This window comes from Bombus fervidus, chromosome 12 (genome assembly GCF_041682495.2).
Source record: "Bombus fervidus isolate BK054 chromosome 12, iyBomFerv1, whole genome shotgun sequence".
NCBI classification, from domain to species: Eukaryota; Metazoa; Arthropoda; class Insecta; order Hymenoptera; family Apidae; genus Bombus; species Bombus fervidus.
In genome coordinates, this window is record NC_091528.1 from 3,654,616 (window position 1) to 3,680,485 (window position 25,870).

The 25,870-nt window shown below is 39.9% G+C and overlaps 1 protein-coding gene and 1 long non-coding RNA gene across 2 annotated transcripts in view; one reads left to right on the top strand and one right to left on the bottom strand.

The window, feature by feature from the left end:
* LOC139993188 (uncharacterized) overlaps positions 1–25,870 on the top strand; it is a 232,816-nt gene that overhangs the window by 52,820 nt on the left and 154,126 nt on the right. The gene's annotated exons all lie outside the window — the stretch shown is intronic.
* Positions 1–25,870, bottom strand: part of Irsp53 (Insulin receptor substrate 53 kDa) — a 162,854-nt gene that overhangs the window by 46,916 nt on the left and 90,068 nt on the right. Inside the window, exon 4 of the mRNA XM_072014678.1 lies at positions 10,437–10,529. Within this exon, the coding sequence (XP_071870779.1) occupies positions 10,437–10,529 (93 nt within the window). The remainder of the gene's footprint in view (positions 1–10,436; positions 10,530–25,870) is intronic.

Below are 25,870 nucleotides of genomic sequence, written 5' to 3' on the forward strand. Positions count from 1 at the left end.
GGTTCTTTCATACGACGCAATTTCGCAATTACATTACGTCGCTAAATTACATCGTGTCGAAGACATGCAAATAGCTGGATATTTCCGAGTTGGTAGTATATTTACGTGCTTAACTGTTCAAATAGAATTCGGCGTTTGTACGTGCGAACGAAGGACTTCATAGAATGCGCTCAACTAACAAATGAAATTCCACGTTCTCGTAAACAAAGCTCAACGGTGAAATAAACGAACAAAACAGAACTAACGATACACCGCCCATCTGATACGAAACTGAAAACGTTTTCGGTTAATCTTGGTATTTTCTAATCGACGTGCATACATTTGCTAAATTCAAAGTTCGATTTGATAAATCAGAACAGTTTACGTGATTAGAAAATACAGTTGAAACTTTGTTCTGTCTGTCGTTTGATAAAATTTGTAACACGCCAACTCTTTGTACGTACCCTGTTACCGACGCTAGATCGCATCGAACAACAATACGAATTTGTAAAAATCTATATGGTTACATCGTAAGGAATACATCGAAGCGACACAAAGTGACAAATATCGACTCGAGTACAAATACAAATTTCGAAGTTCGAGTCAGTTCGAAGAATTCTACGCGACTACTTCGTAATAAATTTCCCGCAAAAACTTCCTCCGGACTTGGTCGGACAGAAATCTTGCTCACCGAAAGGATACCCAGCAGGAGGTGGTCTCAGCGGATGTCATCGATGTCCCTCGATCGGAAGAAGAGAACAAACAAATTCGCGAAGTAGCGAAGGGGTGGGCGAAACTGCAGACACGGGCCCGAAACGGAAATTTCGCTCTCGGCGACTTTTAATCTCCCTTTTGGGGCGCAGGGTCGAAGATAACAGGAGGATAGGAAACCCGTCGGTTCCCGCGCTTGTCGGGATATTAAAATTCCACGAGGCGCTCGCGCCAACGGCCGTGTAAATGCGCTTTAATAATAATGTAAACGCGTAACGAATGGGAGTTAACGCGCGGTCACTTTACCGTGAAACGAGGCGACGCGGCATTTCCAGCGTCGAGGGCGACGTTGTTGGTCGTCAGGGACGCGGGGCACGGGACACGGGGGTAGCTGTGAGCGTGGGTGTGGATTGTGAGCCGCAGAGGGTCGCGAGGACACGTGGACACCGAAATCCGCCCCCTGAATTCCAGCTGCGCTTCGACCCTTTCCGCGTCTGCCCGCGTACAAACGTACAAACCTGCGTACCCGTGGTAATACGCATAATTGCATAAAATTACGGGGGCCAAATTATCGGCCGGTGCTTTAAACGAGCACCGATTACGCCGCAACCTTCCTCACCTCGCCGCGACTCTCTACGAATAATTCTCAGTCGTTCGTCCTGCAAACGTGTCCCGGGTTTTCTTGTTTGCCGGGCACGTATCTCCTGTCACGAATTTCTTCCGCTATCCGAAACGGTTGATGGAAGTTTTTGGCACGTGGAGGGACGCCGGATTTTCATTGAAGTGGTTTAGCTTGTACAAATTTTCTCAGTTATTTTTTATTGCCTTTTATTGATTTTATTGACTGTTTCTGGGCGATTCTGAGTAATTCTAGGTGCAGCTATAGTCATCAGTATTGCTGTTAAAAATGTTCTTTTATGATCTCGCTATATTCCTTTGTATTACGTGGTTGTACCACGACATTTGAATAAGTCATTAACGCTTAGAAAATGTAACGAGTGAATTACTAGACTAGAGTGCTTATTTAATATAGTTTTAATACGATTTGGTTCGGTTCAATGCTTCATAAAGGAGAGAGACGTTCGACTGGGTGGTAAGCTTATTAACGAAGTAGGAAGTCGACATCAATTATTTGTCTACGTAACGCCAGACCGTGCAAACCTGTATTGTAGCAATCTCAAATGCACGTCTCAAATCCTATTTCTCCGTACAGAAAGGGGTTCGATCGGATTGTCGCGGCTATGCTTCAATTTACCCTATTAAGACCATCCGTGTACGCTGTTGATTCTGTCAGGGTATCGATACACAATGTTTGCTGATTCCTTCCAATATGATTAAGGTTGTCTGCATTCATAGCGAATTTGTTTTAAAGCTGATTTAATAGTATTATCTCTGCTATCTTATTATTCACTGATAGTTATTTAAATAGTTGTCCCAAATAAGAATTAATTTCTCAGCGTGTAATTAGCATCGTGAAATATATTAGAAGGTTCACTGTGTTATATAATATATAAATATAACGTATAAATTATAAATCAGTGTGTTATATTTCAAAAACGGTGAAAGTTTTAAATTGTGATAGTTGTTTTTCATTTTGACGATCATTTGCTGGCAACTTGTCTAAGTAAATATTTAAGACTTGAAATTGGTTCTATCAAATATTATCGCATACTTTCAATTGCTGAAATATTATTCGATATTAATTAGCATTCAGTTTTAATATCATTGGTGATATCTTCAACATGTATGTTGCAACGGATGGTAGATTTTAGCGAAATTCCAGAAGCTCGTTAAGCGTATCGCAGTGGACGAATTTACAATAATTTGCTATTAATGAAATTACTCAGCGTGCTTCGATTGTTTGTCCCCTTGTTACGCAGCAATCCGCGTTTCCACTAATTGTAGAGAAAAGCAAGCAAACGAGACCAACGCGAACTTTCAAATGACCGTCGAACGTTCGCCGCATGAGCATTCTGTTTGTTGCGGATAAACATTATCGATAAATCCACGAAAGAACGTCATTGTTCAAAATGAACAAGAACTCTGTCTTGTTCGGAATAATATTCGTCATTTATTAAAAAGTGACACGAATATATAAAATATTCTAAATATAACGTATCGGTTGTGTATTTCGACAGCGATCTTTTTCGCAACGGTAACTGAATTATGCAATGAAACATTCGCAAATGGTATGAGATTATGATGTATCAAATCTCGAAGTTTCACCTTAAAAAAATACGATTAAATAACAACTCGCCATCCGATGACAGTGAATTTCCACAGTGCTACGAATTAATATCAAATCTCTGATACAATCCAAAGAATCTCGTTATGGCGTGCTAGGATGGCGGACGTATTTCAACGAAAAGGAAATTCGCTACCGTTGATAAAGGGGCGGGAAACGCGATCGATTTTAAGGAAGAGAGAGAAATGGGAGGGAAAAGTCGCGATATTGCCAATTTCGCTATCACGCTTTCATTTCGGCACCACCCTGCACTAACATCGTGAGCATCGAATTTTCGCTTCACGCCTCGCGCCGAGGCGTAAGGGAAGGGAAAACGAATTTTCTTCACTATCGCCGGTTCTGCTTGCTATACGCGTTCGCAAATGTGTTATGTTATGGTAATCGCGTGTAAGACGTTTCCGCCTGGATTTATTGCGCCGACGTATGTTCGATGTTCGCGAGAATTATAGAAAAATCCTGACCTGTTTGACAAAGAGGTCTCGCCGTGTCTAAGAAAACGGCGATAGCTCTGGAAAGGAGTTTGTGCTTTGATAACAAACGGATGATGGAGTTAGCAAAATCTATGAAAGAAAGTTGGTGCAAATAAGAAAAACTGAGTTTGTTTCTATCATTATTTCGGTAATAATTAAAAGTCGATAATAATGAGTAATATAACGATACTAATAATAATAACGGATAATTTGGATATTTGTATGTTTATTTCACGAAATGATTTATCACAAAGAATTAATTGATGAATACGGTTTCATTGCGATAAAATTACGGTTGAGAATAAAGCATCGCAACCTCGGCCGAACAGTGTAGCACGTTGTATGCAAATAATGAGCGGTATAATAAATATTTACGCAACAAATAATTCGTGACAGACTGACTATAATTAAGTAAAATTGGGACAAATGCAACAAACAGTGTATTTTGCAAGCAAATGAACAAACAGGAATATCCCAAATAAACGCAGATGCATAATTTATAACATAAATACGCGAATGTAAATTCGGAAATTGGAGGTGCATTTGTGTAAATCTTAATGTTATATCGTAAATAAACGCGGCCGACAATTTCCTCATATAACTACGTTTGCCTCGAGCACAATGAGAATACAAATTAAAATCCAAATCGCTCCACAACAATCCTTACTTTTAACACAGTTTAGAACGCGAATAGAATTAAATAAATTTTTCATTTTCCAACTCTCCACTTTTTATACACCTTAGTCTCCAAGTTTTTAAGTATTCAAACTTAGTAAATTTTTCATTTAAATTCAAAGTCGTTCGATCTACTTTCGCTTTACTTTAAATATCACTTAACCGTGGTAGCTAATCTTCGAAGGAATAAAACCGCGTCGACGAAGCAACCGCGATAATCGAGGTCAACAGTGGGGTATTCAAACATGGGGTAAGCTATCGATCGACGACTCTTCGATCAATCTGTCGAACACGACTTTCCAATTTCCTTGACGTACAGAGGTTGCGGGCCACCCATAGAGGTTGAGTGAAACCTCTAAAGAGACCGCTGCCAGGAAATTCAAGCGCTGACTCCGGGTTAGAATTAGAAAGGATTATCAGATCAAACGATGGATGCTGACTGCAGCCCGTATCAAGAAATCACGCTGATGAAGATCGTTCGATAGTAACGTGCTGATTAAATCGAATGACCAACTAAGGGAAAACATTAATCCGTCAACAAAATTGTTTTCATCAGGTCGGAGTTTTCTGCATTAATTGACACGTGAATGTCATTGCCACTTCCAATTGCCTTTGCCGTATGAAACGCTCTCGATAAGCGTATTTCACAGTGAAAACGGGCAAAATTGTACGTATCATTCAATTCTATCGATGTCATCAGTGTCGATAAAAAAGGATATTTCACGCTTTACAGATATTAGAAAATTGTTGGATACCTTAAATGGAGGAAGAGACAAATTACATTAGATATCATCTTGCATCGTCACGCAAACGTATAAGCTGCAGTGTAAGTGACGATAAGGATATTGCGTGATCAAAATATGCCTAGTTCAGGAACTTCCTTCTGAACGAGCATTGTCAGCTAAATTACCGATTCAAGTGATCGATACTAACTACAAGCCACAGTGGAGGCCCGGATGCTCGAGTTCCAAGTCTCTCGAAATCGAATTCTACCTATTATACCAACTTGAATTGTCGAAAACCTCGGTTCTAGCTTCCGCTCCGTATTTAACGTTTTATCGCGAGGCTCTTGGCGAACGAAGTCAGGAAACGGCACCTGAATTCCGTGGTATTTGGATTCGTCGATTTACTTATGGAAATTGCGGCCTCCGGTGCGAAAGGTTTTCGAAAATATTATAATTCAACCGCCAGTGCAATGGCAGCGTAAAATCGTGTAAACGCAAAACGAATACTTTTGAAATTCTACTTATTTACAAAATGGTTAAAATGTTTCTTTACAAGATTTATTTGGAGAGAAACATTTCGAGCAAACTTCGAACATCTCTTTATGGTTTGATATTCAACTGAAAACGATATTCATCCAAATTCAGCGTTTCACTTTATCGCGCGAGTTCATAGTAAATAATTCTCCTTCGGTTTCGTCAGATACATAGCAACATTTAATTATCGATTTCCAGAAACTCTACGAACTTTCCCAGCAAGTCAATATAAGCTTTCAATATCCAATTCCTTTTGCACTAGTAAATACGTCTAACCTAAGATCCGCTTACTGATCGTAAGTACCTTGACATCGCATCGATGTTCTATTCATATACACTCCCGTTCCATTCAAGGGGAACAATTTGAAGAAAAGAAAACGAAAGCAACGAGAATTTACGTGTTGCGTAATGAAAATGGAAAGAGTCACAGTTTGTTCTTTTCTCAATTCTATTCGAATAATTAAAAGTTTAATTTAGTTTGGACGATGCTGGAAACGAGAGAATCGCATGTCTAAATTGAACGAGTTTGTCTCTCTACCGGCGTGTGTCGTTTCGCAGTTGACAAAAGTCCGTCGATTTAAACTTGAGTCGCCGGATTCCTCGGTGAGCAAGTTGGAAAGGTTCGTCGCAGCGGCAAAGGAAATCCTTGCCCTATTCAGGAAATGTTTCTCGACGAGTAAACTGTCGATGCAACCTAAAACGATCTCTTTGAGAATGTTTCGCAATAACAGCGAAAGCCAACTCCCAACGTTCGACTAATCAATTTTCCAAGCTAGTCGATAAACTATCTATTATTTCGGGCGATTTCCTCCTCGCTGTTTAAAACTCGATAGAAGTTTCGCAATTCCTTTAAGTTAATTCTTAATTATCGCGTCTATTGAAATCTCGCGTACTGCGGTTGAAATTGAAACACGCGCGTCCAAACCTTTTCTATCACTACGAGAATCGTACTTTATCTGTTGTTTTACACTTTTGCTGCTCGATTATTTTCACGATGTTCCAAGCAAATTTTTAGTATAATGTAGTTTGGAAGTCAAACTGGTGGATGCAAAAAAATATTCGAAGAGAACTATTTTTGTATTGGTATAGAGAATTCGAAAAAATATTGTACACGGTTTTAATAACTAACGGATGCAAAAAATACTGAAAAAGAAATGTTTTCGCATCGGTATGGAAAATTCAGAGAAAGATTCGTGTACGTTCTATCGGAATTGATTTTTAGAATTTGTGTGTCCCACTAGTAATAGATACAAATTCTGGCAAAAAATTGTCAGCGACTATTTCAACAACTTAGGGGTGGCGACGCGAACGTTTCTGAAATTGAATATCGAAAAGTGCTTACAGAGACAATAAGGTATGTTATTGTTTCTCAATCCGCTTCTGGTGAAGTATGTTACGACGATTCGAAACTTTGTTTTCGTTGTTATTCCAACACATTTTTTATTTCGCATAAGAAACAGGCCGATTAGACCACCAAAATATTTCCGTATAACAATCGAAGAATCGAGACACAAATTAAACACAGGTTGATACATTGGACAATGATTTATTAGTAAATGCAGGCGCATTTCTTATTTTGCGTCGAAATGAAGTGGGAACGTCGGCGAAGCAAGACGAATGCCATATCATTCGTCACAGCAGAATTTAATAAGAAACGCTAGGCCAGGAATAAAGCATGCAGTATCCTGTCATAAAGTTAGGCGCGTCTAATGAAAATTGAGTTCTGCAAAGGAAAGAACGTTTAGTCAACATTGCCAGTGCGGAAAGTTTCAAAGGCATCTCTTTAACGAGTGCAAATTGGCGTAACACTGGAAAACTGCCAGACAGCCAAATGGAGGTAATAAGATATTCCAGTCCGCTACCCATCGATTGTTGTAAGAAACTCCAAGTGTCTTCCGAGCGCGACACTTCTCTGATAACGGTCAATTTTCCAAGAATTTCTCGCGACTCCTTATCCTTTACTTTCGAATATTTCATCTTCATTACGTAGTTTAATCGAATCGTGTAGATTGTTCTTAGAATTAGTTATCGAAGATTAAAGTCACGATCCGAAAATGCTATTGGGAAGAAATAATGTAATAGCCGTAGAATTTAAATTAAACGCCATTGAATTTGAAGAAGAGTATTTTTGCCGTGTAAAATTGGAATGAAACCCTGTAGAACGACAATTCATCTGTTTTAGTCTTATTCATGAGCAGTTGGAAGGACAAATAATAATACGGTAACCCTATTTCGTGGTAGCACATACAAGGCAGAGTTTAAATTGGAAGGTGCCCGAGGGCGTCGCGTATGCAGTTAACAGGGGTTATCCAAGGTTCGGATATTCTAGCCAACCACTGATTGCAGTTAACTTTAGCCAGTATCCACTAGGATGATACAATGTAGGCGTGTTCTGGAACTCGTTTTGTATTATCTTTCAAAACAGTATTGCGTCCGTGAAATCCTTACTAGTTTAATTACCGCATTATATTTGGATATAAATGACCATATAATTCAGAGAATTTCTAGTAAACACGAATATAAGAAATATATTATTCCTTATTTTATTCAAAAATATGAATAAAGATACTACATCTGTGGATGCAGCCTTGTTAATAGAAAATGCAAATGTTTAGAATTGGTTTTTCTTCGATGTCGATATGAATATTTGATGATTCTCTAGCGATGTCGTTTAAGACTCGGGGGGATATAAGCAATATTACTCGAACACGAGGTCTATCATCCTGATGCCAAAGTTTGTCTCGTTAGAAGTTAGTTAGTATCGATAGCTAATTGATACGCGCTCTATAATTATTGCACGATACATTTATACATATATACATATATCGTTAATTAGTCTGATAGAAATATGATACAAGCTTCTAAGATCCGTAACCAATCTTTAAATTACATTTAAATTACAGATGGTTGTTTTCTAAAGTAACGTTATAATAGAGATGTAAATTTCAAATTTCCACCAACGTATTCCAAAGAAAAAATTGTACTGTATCCACAGAAGTATCTCTTACTAAAGATTCTAACGGCGAAAACGCGATCGGTGCGCGGAAAATACCAAGCGGACACCAAACGGGCAATTCGTTTCGAATCGAATGGGATTTCTCTTTCCGGTTGAAAAACAAATAAAACTTGGGTCGCACTTGGACAGCTTCTTAAGGCTGTTGCCTCAGTCTTGCGCGTTCGTTTCTTATTTCGAATCTCGCCAGTCCGGCCACGAAGGTTATCGACCCAGCCCTTAATACGTACACTTATCACGCTGCAATGATCCTGTTAGCAACTTTTTTCCACCCTCTTCCACAGTTCTCCCTTCGTCTCCCTGTCTATAAGACAGACAGGGTGAGACAGACGGTTAAACGGGTGAAACTTTATTGGCTTTGGAAACCACGGAAGTGCTGGTCCGGCGTATCTCGCGCCGACGCGACAGGCCAAACTTTGTTGAAAGCGGACGAGAAAAAGCGCGAGTCGCGCTCATTCCGCGAAAGAGTCGCCCTTTGAAATAGACCAACTCGTTGCTAGTGTTAATTTATGTTGGAAACATAGGAACAAGGAAGTCTCGTCATCTGCGTGCCTATAAATTTATTAAATCAACCCTTTGAATTATAATATCAAGCGACACCCGTAACAAAACATTCTGATTATAATTTAACAAAGTACCATTTTATCTGCAATGACGTGTAGTTTCAATCTTTAGATTTAATTAGAAACTTTTGGAGTGAAAATTTATTAATTTTAAACACGTATTACGTATTATGTTACAACATTCTGCATCTGACAGTGGTAGAGCGTAGTTACCAGAAAATACGTTTAAACAGATGGTCAGTGTATAATATTTGGTTATCGTAAAATTATACATATTTCGGAGGGAAATTCGACGCACAGTATTGACAGTTGCAGGAAATCTGATGCCTCCCTCGAAGCGCTTTTGGAGGATTAGCGATAGTTTCACGGATATTATTGCTCGTGAATTTTAATACAGGTGTTTGTAAAATTATTAACCTGATTGGTGTAACGATATCGGAACATCGGCTCTTTCGCAGGAATAATTATTCTATTATTATGCGATTACTTTGCAACCATGTTACAACGTATTCCTTGTTGTATTACTACACATTAATTTTAACGCGACTACATAGTGTAGATTAACCCATCAATCGCGGTAGAATTATCGCATTGGAAGTATTAATACGTTGTCAGGGAATACATTTCGCGTTCCTATATCGCAAGGACTCAATGCCTTTGTACGTCCACGTGCATTCCACAATATGTATGTATGTTCCGCAGAGAACGAATTTTTGGTTTGCCCTTAATAATTAACACTCGAGTGGAGAAGTTCGTAACGACAACGAACGAAACAAATCGATTCGAATTAAAATTCTTATTAACTGGGAATCGTGCGCGCGAGTCAGGCGAGAGTGTTTGCTGGCCATTAAAATCACTGAAAAACAATTAAAAACGCGGCGGATGTATATCAATCGGCGAACGGCCGATTTTAATTGCGACCGGCCCTCTATTAGTTTGCTATAAATATCCCTGGCTGCGTCGGCGTAATTGAAATAATTATCATGGAACGCGGGCAATCTGGTAATTAAGAGGCGCATCGAAACGAAGACAAAGTCGATGGTGTGAGAATCGGATCGCTGGGACAAATAAAACTCCGGTTTTAAATTCAACGTATCTGGTAAAGCGTTGGAACAAAACGTAACGATCGAGACAAACAAATTTTCCGCCAACAGCTGCGCCGCGATACAACGATTTATTTGCCCGTCTAATGATGCGTGGAACGCTAATTAATTAACCTTCGTCGACGCAGCTGTTGTTTAAGGATCGACCAGAGCTCCCGTTCATTCGTCGATAATTACGTGACAAATTTTAATTAATTCACCGTAATTACGGCGAACGACGAACCTCCGTGTGTTTCGTGGACACGCGTGTACACACACACATACACACGCGCGCGCGCGCCTTATATGCGTGATTGTCGTTTTTCGCGAATCTCACGTTTTCCTATCTCCATTGGGACACGTCGCCGACGAGAAACTGGCGAGAAACCGGCGAGAACAAGTTTCGGCACGACGATAATAAGAAGATTGCGAAACTTACCGACATCCTTGGAACCGCCCCATGTACCCAGTTGCGCTTGGCGTGCTAATCGAGACAATGCGTCCACGTAGACACGGGATGCGGCTGCGGCTCCTGGAAAATAACGAAACACACAGGGTAAATATAGCCGGCTGAACAGCAGGTGTATCGCAATTTCCTATCTTTTCTTTGTTTCCCCTCACCGCGATAACTCAACGACTCGCTACTTTCTCTTTAATTAAAAGGGTCCGCGTGGCGAGATATATCGAGTCTTAATCGTATGGAAGTTTTATCGATTCACTCGGTAAGGCAGCGTTTTAATTTCTCCTGTGAATTATTTAACAATCGCCGCATGTTTTTTCCTCCCGTCGACTTTCGATTATATTTTAATTTCTTTCCCTTTGCGCGTGCATTAATGCTCTCTAGACAAATACATATATGAAATTAAAATAGATCACTGTTTAACCTTCTACGTTTTATTTACTCTAATCGATCGATAACACGTTTGCTTCCTTTAATTATTAAACTTTATAATAATTATACCTGTGAAGCATTGTTTGATAATCGTACGAGTGTTATTACCGCTTTCCATTTAAGCAAAAAATAATGCATTGACTGGGGTTACAATATTAAGAGATCGTAAAAACTTCGTTAACGTTCCCCTCCGTGATATATGCCAGTATCCTTTCAAGCCAGTAACAAAAAGGCCAAACGGAAGTCCAGCTCGTAGAGGAGCCGGTCAAAAGGGTGGGCGAATAAAAACCCTGTTAGAGGTACTCGGGTTATCAATAAAGTACGATCATTTCCCACGAAAACTCCTCGTTAAAACCTATGGAGCAGAAAAATTTGGGCTGTACTGCGAAGAACACTGCACGGAAGGACCAGTATGAGTAGTTGGAGGGTAGATGGGTGGAAATTGGCCGGTGTGTATCCTGTTTTCTCCGTTGGAGGATCCCTCATAAATACGAGGGTTGTTTGGTTCGTAACTGACTGCCGCGGCGCGGAAAAAAGGACAAGAAAGAGGGAAGAAAAGCTCGGACAAGAGGCAGAAAGGATAGGAACGCGGTGTATAACAGTGTTGCGGTTGTTTTATGGCTACTGTAGAGGGGATCGTCTCCTTTTGTTCTCTCAAGATCAGGCTGTGTCTCTGCGACACAAACGTGAACGTTCGAAGAGTTGAAATAAAAAGTTTTCAACGCTTTGCTTCAACAGGAAAATGGATCAGGGTACATGTACCTTATCAAACGTGAATTCCTTCAAATCTTATCGATCGAGAACGATGTACTCTTGATATTCTTTTGGGAAATCGTTGAATGTTACGAAACATAGGAAATAACGAATATTCAGCTTTATACCTTCGCCTTCTTCGTCGTATTACTATTCTAAAGTTTTTATCGATAGCGTGTAAAGTCTTTAAGACGAGAAGATTTTCTAGATCTTCAGAAAAATGTCTCTCTTACTGACATTAACAAATTGCTTTCGGAAAGATTTCTACTATAAAAATTGTGAATAAGATCTTTGTAACTTTCACTTAAATCCGTTTGGCCCAGATTTCGGAATACGATGCAATGGGCAATCATCCTCCATCTCGTTTTATCTTTCCGTACTCGTGAAACTCTTTGGTGAAGGACTTTCCGCTAGAATGGAGAGTAGAAAAAAAGAAAAAAGAAGGAAAAGAGACTGATCCGGCCTCACGTTACGTCCTCCTTGAGGAAAATGGCTTGCCCTCTCCATTCACCCCTGTTGAGACAAAAGCGAGGTATTAGACGGGCACTGCAGCCGAATACCAATGCGTTAAGCAACCGAGAAAGCTCCAGTCTTAAGTCGCACCCTCCACTTTAATCCTTTCCGCTTTGCTCCAAGAATCGTAATAATTGCGAACGCGCCGCGAATCCGATTTAAACTTGTTAAAGTTGCCCAAAAATCTTGGACTGTTTTCGCTTTTATCGGTTTACTTTTCCATCTTAAGACGCGAAAGTGTTATTTTAGATGAATGCAAGATAGACATTTTCACAGTGTCTTTTTTATAAATGTATAATATTCCTGTGGCAAATGAACTGTGTACGGTAATCTCAGTTTTATTTTATTTTAGAAACGAAACATTTTACTTCGCTATCTCTCGTATATCATTGACCTACTTTATCAGAAAATTATGGAAATATTTTATAGAAGCACCTCTCGCGCTAGTAGAAATAGGTGGTGAAACTAATTAATTTCCTTTCGGAGATCGCAACCCAGCCTGTGTACCGTATGGAAATTCAAACGACCTTGGAGCTTATAACCTCCATCAGAAACTGGAGTTCCATTCTGTTTCCTGGTCCTTGTCCGAATAGCTTTGCTTGACGGGGGGAGGCTACCCTCACTCGTTACGGTGTTAATTGTTATTCTCGGTCGTTCTCCGTAATTACACAGCGGTTCACAAGCAAAGGCCCCACTCGACATCGAGTATGTAACTCCAAGGTTTCCCTGCCACACTAACATCTCTCGTTCCAATTGGAATAAGAATTCAGCGGTATGAAATTAATTATCGACTATTTTTACCCAACTTCCTATCGAACACTTTCCACGGCAGGTAATTTTATTTCAAACCGTTCTCCTTTGAAATCAGAAGCAGATTAAAATCCGTACTTTGGAAGATCTAGATTACCCTGTTTGCTTCTTTTCTGTTTGCCAGTAATTATTCCAAGAAACTTATTTCGAAGAGCTACTTCTCAATCTTTCATCATCCATTCCGTTGTAACCATTTGAAAGAAAAATTTGTATTTCGAGAGGTTGATTTCGTTTTCGAAGATGGAAAATTTACGTACAATAGCTCACGAAAGTATTCGAACACCTACTTAGAAAATTTTTAATAAAATTGCCAACTGTGTTATTTGTTGGTGGAGACAATACATCTCTCACATTTTGTATTTTTCCCGCGTGTAAAATAATTTCTTGCCGATTGTCCCCCTCCAATTAATAACTAATTAGTAAGTTACATATGCTAAACAAATTTTTAAAATTCGACTGATTCTTTTTCCGTAGAATTGTCTCTACCTCGTCTGAATTATCAATACTACGAAACATTTTATATTCATAGAAAGTTTCTAGGAACGTCAAAGTATTTTCGTTGGTCACTGTAGTTATCGAGAAAATAAAAAGAACGTCTGATGAGTGTACTTCTCCAGATGAAATTCACCGGCAATTTGCACGGCCAGAGATCGATCTCCGTGAAGAGGGATCGTTTAAGCGAAATCATTGGGAATCCCATTCGGAAAGGCGAAGATCCCGAACGGCACGAGGAAAGAAATTCTCAAGCGACAACGCGGTCCCTGCTCGGAAATGAATCGGAAGAGAGACGCATGTAATCAAGCGGATGTCGACACGGAATTTCGAAGAGGTCTCCCCCCGATACCAGGAGATTTCGAATATGACGTGAGGGTGCAGATTTCTAGAGTATTAGCAACCCCTGCGGTAACCACCGACAGCTCCACACGCGTCTTTTATCACAGAGCGTGGATTCTGACCTCACGACGACGCAGTCGCGTGAATACTTCAGACTAGGGGGTTCCACGACCTTTTTTCTTTCCATACTTTCCCCTTTTGGCCTCTTCCTTTCAGTTTGGTTTCCCCTCTAACGCTTTTCTACCGTGAAAACGAGTCTGGCTACCACGATAATCAGATTCTGTGATAATTGAGCGCTTCACCAATCTGTTCCGAGTAGAATAGGTTTCGTGATTTGGAAAATTGCTTATATGATTTTTCATTAGGAAATCGTCAGAATTCTTTTTCTGTCAAACTGAAGATCGAAAGTGGGAAGGTATTTCGGAGAAGAAATTGATGAGATTGATAAAGGATTTTCGGATAGCATAGGCGTCGTGAGTTGGACAATTTGTTTGTCATATAGCTCCTTGTTATTCGGCAAATATCGTTAGAGCGATGATATTTTTGTGAAACGGGAGCTGGAGAGTGAACAGAAGATGAAATTGACGAGATTGATAAGGGATTTCGTTGGTGAAAATTAAATTATCGATGGATGTAAAATCTGATTCGTTCGGAATATCATAATTTCATCCCTTCGTTCAGAAATCGGAGGGTAATTGAAGATTGAGCCTCGAGACAAACTTTTGGGAGAATAAAGTTGATTGATCAGCCTTCGAAATTCATTTCAGCGAACGCAAATACGATATTTCTGTATTAAACTTCGCTCTTTCCTCTTGAGAGGATCGATCAGATCATTTACATAGAAACATCGTGCAAATTGTTTCCTTAAATCGAGACCCGATTTAATTTTTCTTTCGCTGTTGTAATGAAATGGTCACTAAATATTTCACGCGTAATTTAACTCAGTCATGTGGAATAATATTATCAATAGTATTAATATTAATAATGTAAATATTAATATTAATAATGAGATATTTACTCTCATTAATGTTAGTACGTATCCAAATTTATAGAGAATCTAAAAGTTAGCATAAATTTACGCGACCGAGTTCAAAACTTGGAATAACACATTCATATATGGAATAAAACATTCTATCAAGTTTAACAATCATTAAACGCCAGTTTTATTACTATATATTGCTTTTTAAAAATCAGTTTAATCGTATTATAAAATTTTATGCTACTTAGTTGATGATTATAAATAATAAAATCAATGCAGTACCATTTATTCGTATGTTTATGATTAAAATACGTCCTGTTCAACATAAACGACGATGTACATTCGATATATCGATCTATCGTGATTTTCTATCCATCAAACGAAGGAAGAACAAACATTGAGGTTGCTTCACCGCGTAGCACAAAGAATTTATTTCGCAGCGGTGTCGGTCCCAGTAATTAGAGAAACAGGCCTTCAATGGTTCAAAGAACACGGCGCGCAATCGAAACGTTTCCTGATAGGGACGCGGCATTAAATCACGCGCTCGATGGCAGGCTAATTAAGCATAGTCCCGTAGCGTGTAATGCGTTCGTCTCGACGCCAAGCGAATTAACTCAAACTCTCGATGGCTTAACAAAAACTCCCCACCCATTCTCATCGTTTCCACCCCGTTTCCACCCTGTTCCCAGCCCATCACTATCACCCCCATTCGTCTGTGTCCGCGAACACCGTAACGAGATGTGGGTCTGAAAAACGCAAGCTTCGTCGTTGCCATAAGGACGGAACAGGGGATGGTGGTGTTGGAGGGGTAAACAGGACGAGAAAGGGTCTGAAAGGATGCGACTGAATCGGATTCGTCGTCAACTAATTCGTTTCAAAAACCGGAGGCGACGGAGCCAGTCAATTAGTGCCTTCCGCTCGCTATTCTGCGGAGCGACGCGAACAGGAACTCGTTCGTTCCTCTTGTGTATCCTGGGGAAACCTGCCTCGGAAATATGGGATTTTCCATCCGAGCTATTTAAGAGCGATGACGACGACGACTATCGTTGATTACCTGCTTGGATTCCAACCGTGGAATCGCGAATGCCATGGAAATTTGTGAAAACGCTCTTGATCGAGGCATTTCATTGAGAAAACGAACGTTCCTCCGCTATTTAAAATTGCCGGGAATAATTTCCACTGAGAGTTTATCCATAGGTGTACGTACCCGATCGATTTCCAACGTAAATCCAGCAGTGTCTACGAACCAAAACAGATAAACGTCCAGTTAAAAGTTTCTTTCAGTGAGATCAACGTCGTTGAAATGCAATCTTCGGAAGCGCTTTTCTTTCATCTTGATCTCAATGGCTACTCTTAACACCTCGAAACACGGAATCGTAGGTCGCGAAATAAGCCACGAAAAACGATTGCAGCGAACAGTCACACGTCCCGGCGACGTATTCAGAGAGAGGAAATCCACGCGTAGTAGCTTTTGTACTGCACGCGTGTTAATTCAATACAAAGCGTGAAATACGCCGGAGGACAGGAACGGTCGGCCATTCGCGCGAACGCCTTTCACAAGCGTTACCAATTCACAGCCGGCTCGTTTGTCTATTAAACAGTCTAACAGGATGCTTTGAAGCGAGTGTTTGAGATAGACTTAAAGTAGACACCGGTGAGAAGGAGGAGAGAGGCGAGCCAGAAAGGGAAGAGGTCTCATTCGCGAAAATTGCCGCGAGCTCCACTCTTCTCTCTTTCGCGCCAAACTAGAGTACCGGATGGATGAGAACGGGAGTTCATCGGCAAGAACGAAAAAATGACGAAGGACAGGTGAACGAAGATGACAGAGATGCACGCTCGCCGGGTCCAAAGGGAACACGCAGGTTTTTTAAAATGAAATTTCTTGCGGCATAGCCTGACCTGAAACAATAAATAAAAGACACCTCTCCAACTCGTACCGACAACAGGTTCTCGCAACGAGAAACGACTGGTTGAGGTTGAAGTATAGAAGGTCGGAGTGCGGGTGAGCTCGCGTTCAAGAGTACCATAATTTACGCTCCACTCGTTTTCTCCTCGTGTATACCTAACGTGTACGAATGAAGCATAAATTCAGCCGCGCCTTCCTCCTTTTCTGTCTCTTTTTCTTTGCCCACCCCAAGCTGCTACCCCCTCCTCCACGGGTTCTCACAGCCTGAACAGGAAACTTAACGTTTAACAGCGCGAAAAGCCATGGATGAGAAACAAGAGAAGGAGAAACCGAGGCGAACGAGGGTGAAAGAAGAGTTAAGCGGTTGCAGGGTGGAATAGGGACGATGAATAGAGAAATGAAATGAAGGAAACGCGGCTGTGTTGCTCGTCGTCGTCGGTTCGGTATTTTCACGGTTTGTTTGCAGACAAGTTACAACTGTGCGTGAATGGCGACTTGCGCCGGGTTACGATGGATGTATGAATTCCAGCGTGAAATTGTGATCAGTGTAATTTATTTCTCCTATTTATTTGCCGAAGAAATGAAGGTACAGACGTGAAATATATAATAAAAAGTCATGGGTTAACTTGCCTTCTTTTTTATTTTATTAGGACTGAAGTATAGAAAGTTTATCGTTATTTACGAGTTTTCGTTCGGTCGTTTTCAGCACCTGAAGCTGAAACTACTGTTAGTACAGTTTTCTAGCGCACTCTAGGATGTGTTATTTATCGGCTGGAAGAGAACGAGACGCGGAGTACGGTGAAAATAAAGAACGTAAGAAATGCGACCATTATATTTTTCATGAGGTTAGCCTGGATAATCATCGAAGTATAAGAGAACAAAACTCGGGTACGTTATATCATACTCGAGCCGCCATGTTATTTTGGACAATCGTATTTTCCAAATAAACGCGAGAACGTCTTAAAATTTCACGAGAAAAGTCTGATATATCGGTACCGAATCTCCAGCGTTGAATCTTTTTTGAAATTTATCTGCGCTCTAAGCTGGCCACAGTCCTTGCTGTTTCTCAAGAGTTTATCTTCCCTTTGTTCATATGGAAATCAAGGCAAGGAGAAAAAAGGCACGTAACATCGCAACCACCATGAATACAGATTACCTTGCTTCATTTTATTAAACTCGCTTATAATACTCCAAAATTTAAAGTATCAAGCGTACAAAGTCCTCGAACGAGGACTTGTTGGTCCTCTTTGTCCAAGGGTCAAGTTCGGGTAAAATGTTGCTCTTCTAGAAAAATATTGTACGCTAAATTCTCCGCGAGAGAACATGCTTTTTCGCACTTCGTAGGCGAACTGGCTCGTTGGTGTCCACGTCTAATCTGATTACTAGGTTCTAGCTTTTCGAAAAGATTAAAAATATTCTACGATGTTTATCTTAACTACCTTGAGTCGTATAATTGTTCAAGTCAACTCAAAACGTTTGAAACTTTTTTCAAAATGAAAATCTATTTCGAAGAAATTTAGAGGCGAAATTTCCTTTGCTCCGTCAATTCTGTTTCCTCAGGATAGATTAACGAAACATCTATTCGGACATTCGATAGAAGTAGAATTTCGAGATAAACTATAAAATCCTACAAATTTACGAATTTACAAAACTAACACAACTTCGATAACATCGTAACCTGGTTGCATTCGTTCGACTTTCGTTGGAGCAAAAGCCGGACTAGTGTTGCGGAAAACGTTAGACGAGCAAGATAACCGAAAAAGAAGCAGAGAGCAGAAATATAAAATCGAGTAAAGAGGAGGCTGGTAGAACGGAAGAAACAAAGCTACCCTGTGTCACGCTTGGATTTCGTGAGTTTCAACAACACGGGGCCTGGGTATTAACCTGGATAACAATAAACGTTAAGGTCCGCTGTCAGGGACGGTGGCTGCGTTTCCGGTACACTTACACCAGCGGAATAATCCGCGGACGTACGCTAAAACGCACTAATCTAACGTGAAAATATCTCGGAACCCGCCACAACTGTTTCAAATTGTTTGTGACCCGAATCGACCCGCTGTGTCTTTGTAATTTCGTTCTTTCTCCTGTAAAGGGGGCGCGTTTCTATCGCGTTTTGAACAGCAGGAGCATCGCTTCGAACAATGGGACAATCGAACGAATTTCAATCGGTGTTCCGACAGAAAAGGTGGAAGGCTATTTTTCTTCCGTATATTCGCTTATAAACTGAACAGTGACGAAGCACGAAGAGCACTTACAGTGAAAGTTACATGTATGAGTTTCGTTATTAATTACCTGACACGATGTCGAGAAATCTGTTCTTCGTATCTGGGGCGATAGAGAAACTGCGTGACACGGCGAAAATAAGGTGGATTTAATGGACTACCGAATAAAGGGGATAATCGATAAAAGAGTACGTATTTTATCTTCGTGTTAACTCTCAAGAACATCCTACTACTTAAAATACAGAAAACAAGGAAAAGAAAAAGGGGGAAGAGAGTACAAGAATTAAAATGTAAAAAAATCGTTCCACTCTTCAACACCTCGTAGTCCGACGTATATTCCCCCGCGAAGTGACAATAAAGAAACACCCTCGCTTACAAACTCATCAGGTTCGTACATCCCCTTGGCAATTGCGAAAACGCTCGATACCTATGATGTCATAAAGAATCCAACGAATCGTGGTTTCGATCGAATTCCGGGATCAGCAAGATCCCCGGTACTCGACGAACAGCAATGAAGTTCTCGACCTCGAGGAATGTGGAAGCATCTGGTTTCCAGCGTTGCGGCTGATCGCGAGAGAGTGAGATACACAGATACAGGGACGAGAGAGGGATGGTTAAAGAAGAGTACGGAGAACGAGCGAGGGGAGAGTGGTGAACTGAAATGGTCCAGCGGGGTAGAAACGCTGAGCAACCCCGAAATTGCCCACCTCCTTGTTTGCGGCCAGCCTAGCGAAGGGTTGGTTCCACCAAGCGTGGAGAGAGAGAATCAGGCCTGATGGTTGCGTCTCGTCGTGTCGTTGACCAAGCAAAGGCATCAGGAATTGGAATCGGTCCGAATGTGAGCGATTCCTCCCTTGCCCCTTTTCTGCGCTAAGGGATCTGTATATGTGTCCATGGACAGTGTCTTCGAGCTGTCTCCAAGTTACTCCTAAAGCCAACCACCAATCATCCTTCGTCTTCGTTCATCTGTCTTCTCAACTATCGGCAAACTTTCGCCCGTTGGAATGAACGTGTCCTAGCCTGATGGATCAACCTCCAATCGCGATCAACTACAAGAGACATTTCGATATTGAGACGTGGAATCTGTGGCGGTCATTCGCGCCACTCGTAAACGGTATGCGACGAGTTTGTCGGAAAGGTCTAGGTCTTTCTGGTCGAGCAGCGGTTGAGATAATTCCTGATGGTTCCAAGAGAAAACTTGTTTCGTATATGGAAACACCATTGACGTGCCGCAGAACGATCGAAAAGCATTTCTTTTTTTTTCAATTTGGATACTATCGTTTCCTTAGAAAAATTGTATTACAAGTGTTCGATACTGAAATTTTAATTGATTCTCGTATGGGGATGACAAGTATTCATTTATTACAAATCTTTAGAAACCAAAAATTTATCGTTTGGAAGAAAATTATTTGTTTCTCGTGTATAAGTCACGAAAGTAGAGATTCTAGAAATAATTCTTATGAGAAAGTCCTCAGTTTCTCGACGTCCCATCGTTCTTTCCACAATTCCAATACACGGAAGTTGCAACATATTGAAAAGGATATGGCCGTTACGTGAACAATTCCGTCACACCCCTGCGATATCTCATGCACGCAATATCCTTCGCTCACTTTGGTATTCTCCTCTGTTCACACCAATTTGTCACTGCCACAGGGTTGTCCCCCATTGACGGATCAATTTGATACGATGCATTTATAAGTCTGAGGTATCTGTTACCTCGCAGACGTCCACCGTTTCCCTTGATTAGCGTCCTTTTCTCACAATTACAACCTACACTTAGTCATCAATATGTTTTAACTTCAATTATATGTTCATATATTTATATGCAATATGTTTAAGTTATGCTCTTGAAAACTCTCGATGATCTTACGTCTTCCATATTTCAATAAGACATTCCATACTATTTTCGAATTTTTTCTTTAACGTATACGTATCAATTTTTTAATTTTAACGTCCAAGAACAAGAGACGATGGACAATATTTATCAATTTCTTTCGAACAATTTTTACACTGGAAAAGCATTAAGTGTGTATAATTTTACGAAGAATCTTAACTACCAATCGAGTAATTACCTCGATACAGAAAGATTTCTTTTCTCCCGAAAATCAGCTGCTGTCGGTTCATGAACGATACCCTGACACGCGTCTTAAGCAATCGATTGAACGAAAAGTAAGGGAAAGCCGATACGTACGCTGGCAACAGATTTTTCTGTCGTTCCGATCGAGACACGCAGTTATAGCGGCGCAATTTCACGGCTGAACGCTCGGCCGCGAAATAAAAAGCCGCGAGGACCGACGAAGGGTACAATTGAAAACGTTGACGTGTTCGGTGGCTGCATAACGAGAGTCATTCCTCAAGCACGAAACTTTTGCAGGAATAAATGGCGTCGATGTTTTTTCACCTTTTTATTTGGATCCGTCTCCTCGCGATTCGTCAGCGCCCGTTTTCTATTCTCGAGTTCGTCGAAAACTCTCTATCGTTCCGCCGATCGAGATATCGATTTCAAGCAACGATCTCGAATGCCATTGCTCGACGATAAACAATGGTACGAACTTGCACGGGGGATTCAGAGGAGAAAAATGCCTCTGGCAATATATTTCGGTCTTTGCTTCTCATTCGATTCTGCGAATTTTACTAAAATCCAAGTATTTCGTTCGTAATTGATCGATTATTACGCATTTGTATATTCTTCAAGAACTAAAATATTTTTGCTGTTTCTAATATTAGAAATGCTATATATGTAGCTGCATTGTTAAACTTTTTAACAATTCTGAATAAATCTAACGCAACGACGAATTACGCTATGCGACACGGATGGCAAGCGCTTAATTAGAATATTTTCATTTTATTGTCGAAACACAACTGTAAGACCTCGGCTTAATTTTCGGTACAATGACACACTCCAATTGCGGACGATTTACTCGAAATTCGGAGTATTTTTTGGCATTCACTGCGAATTTTTATATCCAGCGTATTAGTGTATCTCTCTCGCCATTTTTGAAAATTGGTTTGCATTTAATCGAATCGATGAACAGTTTCTATTATTCCTTTTTTAAAATTGCTAGAACGAATGCTACCGCACCATTGATTTTTCAAAGAAGGAGAAAATTTTTTAATTGGTAGCCGAAAATACAAAAGTTATTAATAATTCTCTTACCGTATACCGTTTGTGTATTTAAGTAAAAAATTGAATAACATAAAGAATTCGAAAAAATATAACAATTCCAATTCCTTCTGTAACTTGTACAGTAAATATTATTCAGAGTGGAAAATACGTGTTATTATACTTTCAACCACATAACAATAATTATCAGATGTACAATTTTGCCCAATTGTGAAAATATCGAAGAGAAAGAAATTTCCCTTTCCACGCGATTTTATAATCCATCACCGATCTTCTGCACAATTGTCCAAACCGAATTTTATATTGTAGCCGAATCATCGATCGTTATAGCGCGATTCTCATAAATCTTTCCGCTACCATAGAGACTACAGATTAACGACGCTTTAAACGCGGCAGCCCCTCGAATTTTGCAGCCCCTGTTTGCAAGCGCAGTACGCAAGTCACGCGGCAAGGCGATATTGTTTTTCGCGTAATACACTCGATGTGCGTTTCCCATAAATCACCATGGGCCTCCGTGAACAGAAGAACGAGCAAGTCGCTCGAGAGTGTGCTGTCGATATGCTCGGATCAAAAAATCCATTTTTCACGATTTAATACAAGAATCTTGGTGCGCACGTCGACCTACGGGAGGCAGGTAACAGCTGCCAACGGCAAGTCTCAACGCCGTTCTGGCATCCTAGAATCGTAAAATTCGGATATGAAAACTGTGCGCGATACGTGTATACACACTGCTCCAAGATAGGAGATAAACTTGCATAGGATGTTATCCTGTAAACAAATATAAGTAACGAAAGAAGCATAAGATTTCTTCCTTTGGATCTTGTTTTCTCTTAGAAAGTTGAGTTCAAAATAGGTTGTATTTAATGCGTTTCATAGGGAATTATATAGCTACATGTACGTGTATCCGACGAATTTTCAAATTACATTTTTTCACAAAACGCGGATGCAAATGAAGAAGCTTCGTTCTTTCTGATTTTCGATTTCTAATTTCGAATTTATTTCTGTCTGTGGAGTAAATTTCTGATTGGGCGTAGCACTCATTGTGGGACACCCTGTATACATTATTTGAGAAGAATCTCATGGGAAGCTTCTTGGATAGGTGGTGACGAGCTGGTGACGCGAGTCACGCGGCAACGGAACCCCATAAAATTTACGTGGCGTTGAAAAATAATAAACGACGGGAAAGAAGCCTGTAAAGCACGCGGCCATGCCGGCTTCGGGCGCGAAATAAAGCTCAAATGGAGAAAAAAGGAAAAGGGATTGTTCTTTTAACGAAAAGTTTCTTAAAAGGAGGGAAACGGATTTGTGTGGTATTTCGCACTTCGCTTCGAAAACACTCGGAGAATGGGGGAAACTTAGTTTTCCGCTTGGCAGCTCGTAAAAATTTTAATACGAATGCCCCAGCAAAGGAAGTTTTCCCACTCGGTCCTACGGAAATTCTAATAATAATGAAAATACCTGAGCTAGTTAAAAAAGTTGGAACGCTCGGTCTTCTGTTCCCGGAAGTCCGTGGAATATCGGTGAGCCAGAGACTCAAGTTATTTCTGCTTCTGAACCGTGGTCCCGGTGGAATGAAAAATTATCGTAACTAAATGATACGATGCTTTTTCTATCGGCCAATTAAAACTTCATTTCTCACGTTCAATTTTTTACATGGACATCGCGAACGATGGTTCTTGGTACTTGGGAACTTTGCAATAATCGTTTTTACATTCTTGGGCAAGCATTCATCACCGAACGTCCAAGTGACTTCTTTTCGATGTAATATCTTGAACGAGTTAATTACCGAGATTCGATTCCATGGAAGAATTTGTAACAAAATTAAAACATAAAATTGAATGCTTATAAAAAAATCTATGCCTGCGTAGAAAGTCGTCACAGATCGAGGGTGGCGAATATACATATAGATCGACATCACGCGAGAGTGAATGATATCGAAAGAATTTTAAATTCGATGGAAACATAAAAACTATCGGTGCGCGGATGCTTCTATTGCAAAGTGATGTCATGATTGGTACGGCAGTGTTTTTATGACTCGAGCCAGCAGGGTCGCGGTCCTAAAATAAATTTTTAAACTTCGTATAGCTATCATCGAGGTTTCACGATTTTCGACGCGGAAAGCTGGAATATGTAGCTTCTCCAGCGGGCATCGTTTATCATCACGCGATGTTTGTTCCGTGTTGATTAGAAAGCGAGAATAACGAACGAGCTATAACATCCCTCAGGATCTTCTAAATTACTTGTTAGTGTGTTTATCGTAGCCTACCAGGAGTCGTTCATAGAACGGACGAAACATTGGTTAGTGGTGCTCGCAAGATTAATACAGATTAATGGAAATCTTCGATACTGAGAAGTTTTCCTATTACTTGGCTAATTGTCTCTAGTTTCTCCTGGTAACATCCAACTTCTCGCGTCCCGAGTATCTCTTGGATCATTAAGTCTATCTACTTCCGCAATAAAAAGTGATCGATAGCGTTTTAGTCGTGGTATATTTATAAATAGAGTCATGTTATGGTGAGTTTTAAATATAATTTAGTACATGAAAGGTGGAGATGTATTCTTGCACTTAAAATTCATCCATCAAACAAATGCTTTTCACTCATACCAGAGACCCTACCATGTTCCGGTTATTTTGCAATATTTACAGTTTTTCTGCCTAGACAAAGAGCTCCCGTTTCAAGAAAAAACACGATCAACACGCGTATGAACAAGATATCAAATAGGAAGAGTAAACAAGAAGTGGAAAGCGTTTTCTGCTTTTTAGTTAACGTTAGTTTACGCTTAGTTATCGCGAGACGCACTAGTCTTACCGAGAATATCGTGTCTCGTATTAATTATTAAAAGAATATGCAACTCTGAACACCTACGAAATAAGATAAATCTAACATTTTTTTTTTGTCATCTGCAAGTATTTGTTAAAGGATCGAAATTTTTACAGGACACTTTAAGCAACATCTTAGTTCTGTGTTCATATGTTTTTTATTACGTAAAATTACAAAATGGCTGAGTGATACGATATTATCTAACTTCATATCCGGTGCAACTTTGTTTGCTTGCAACCAGCAGCAAACGTGGCTGCATTGTAAAAAGTAAAACATGTTTATATTTAAGGAATTTATACAAAAATAGATCATCTTCAACGCAAGGTAAGACTTTTACATAATTTTGAAACATAAGAGAATGGCGACTTGTTAAGGGCATTTTTATTTTTCACTGAAAAGAATCAACTTTAAACACTTAGAAAAATTCAACGGCTTAAGATATAAAAAAATCATACGCGATGTTGTAGACAGTCTTGCGCAGAATAATGTTTAACAATTTCAAGTTAATCAGATGAAAGGTTTCGGAGATTTACCGGATGCAAGGTTGAAAAACATAGTTTCAAGGAAAACGCGTTTAAAGTTTTAAGTTAATCTGTCTATAAGATAAAAGAATTCACTATTCAGTTTTATAGCTACACCGTACTTTAGAATTTCAAAATATCCTTTATCACAGTATTCTACACGTGTTAAGCTTTGAAAAAATGCAGCATAAGATTTGTTTTTCTTTAAGCCGACATGGTTGCATACCCTCTTAATTTACTTATCGTAGAAGGAAACGATAAAATTCACAATATCATACTTTCTACATATTTCAAATATTTCGTGTTCTATGCAACTTATAACGAGTCTCGTTTAACAGTGGAACGCAATTTGCTAGATAGTAACGAGCTGAACTAAACTAATTACATTTCAACTGTAATTCTATATCAAGAATACGAGAGAATTTAATCAAATTCGTTCTGTTAATGATAAGGTTAGTTACACTACCGTCGAATGTTTTTTCCGTCGCTATTCCATC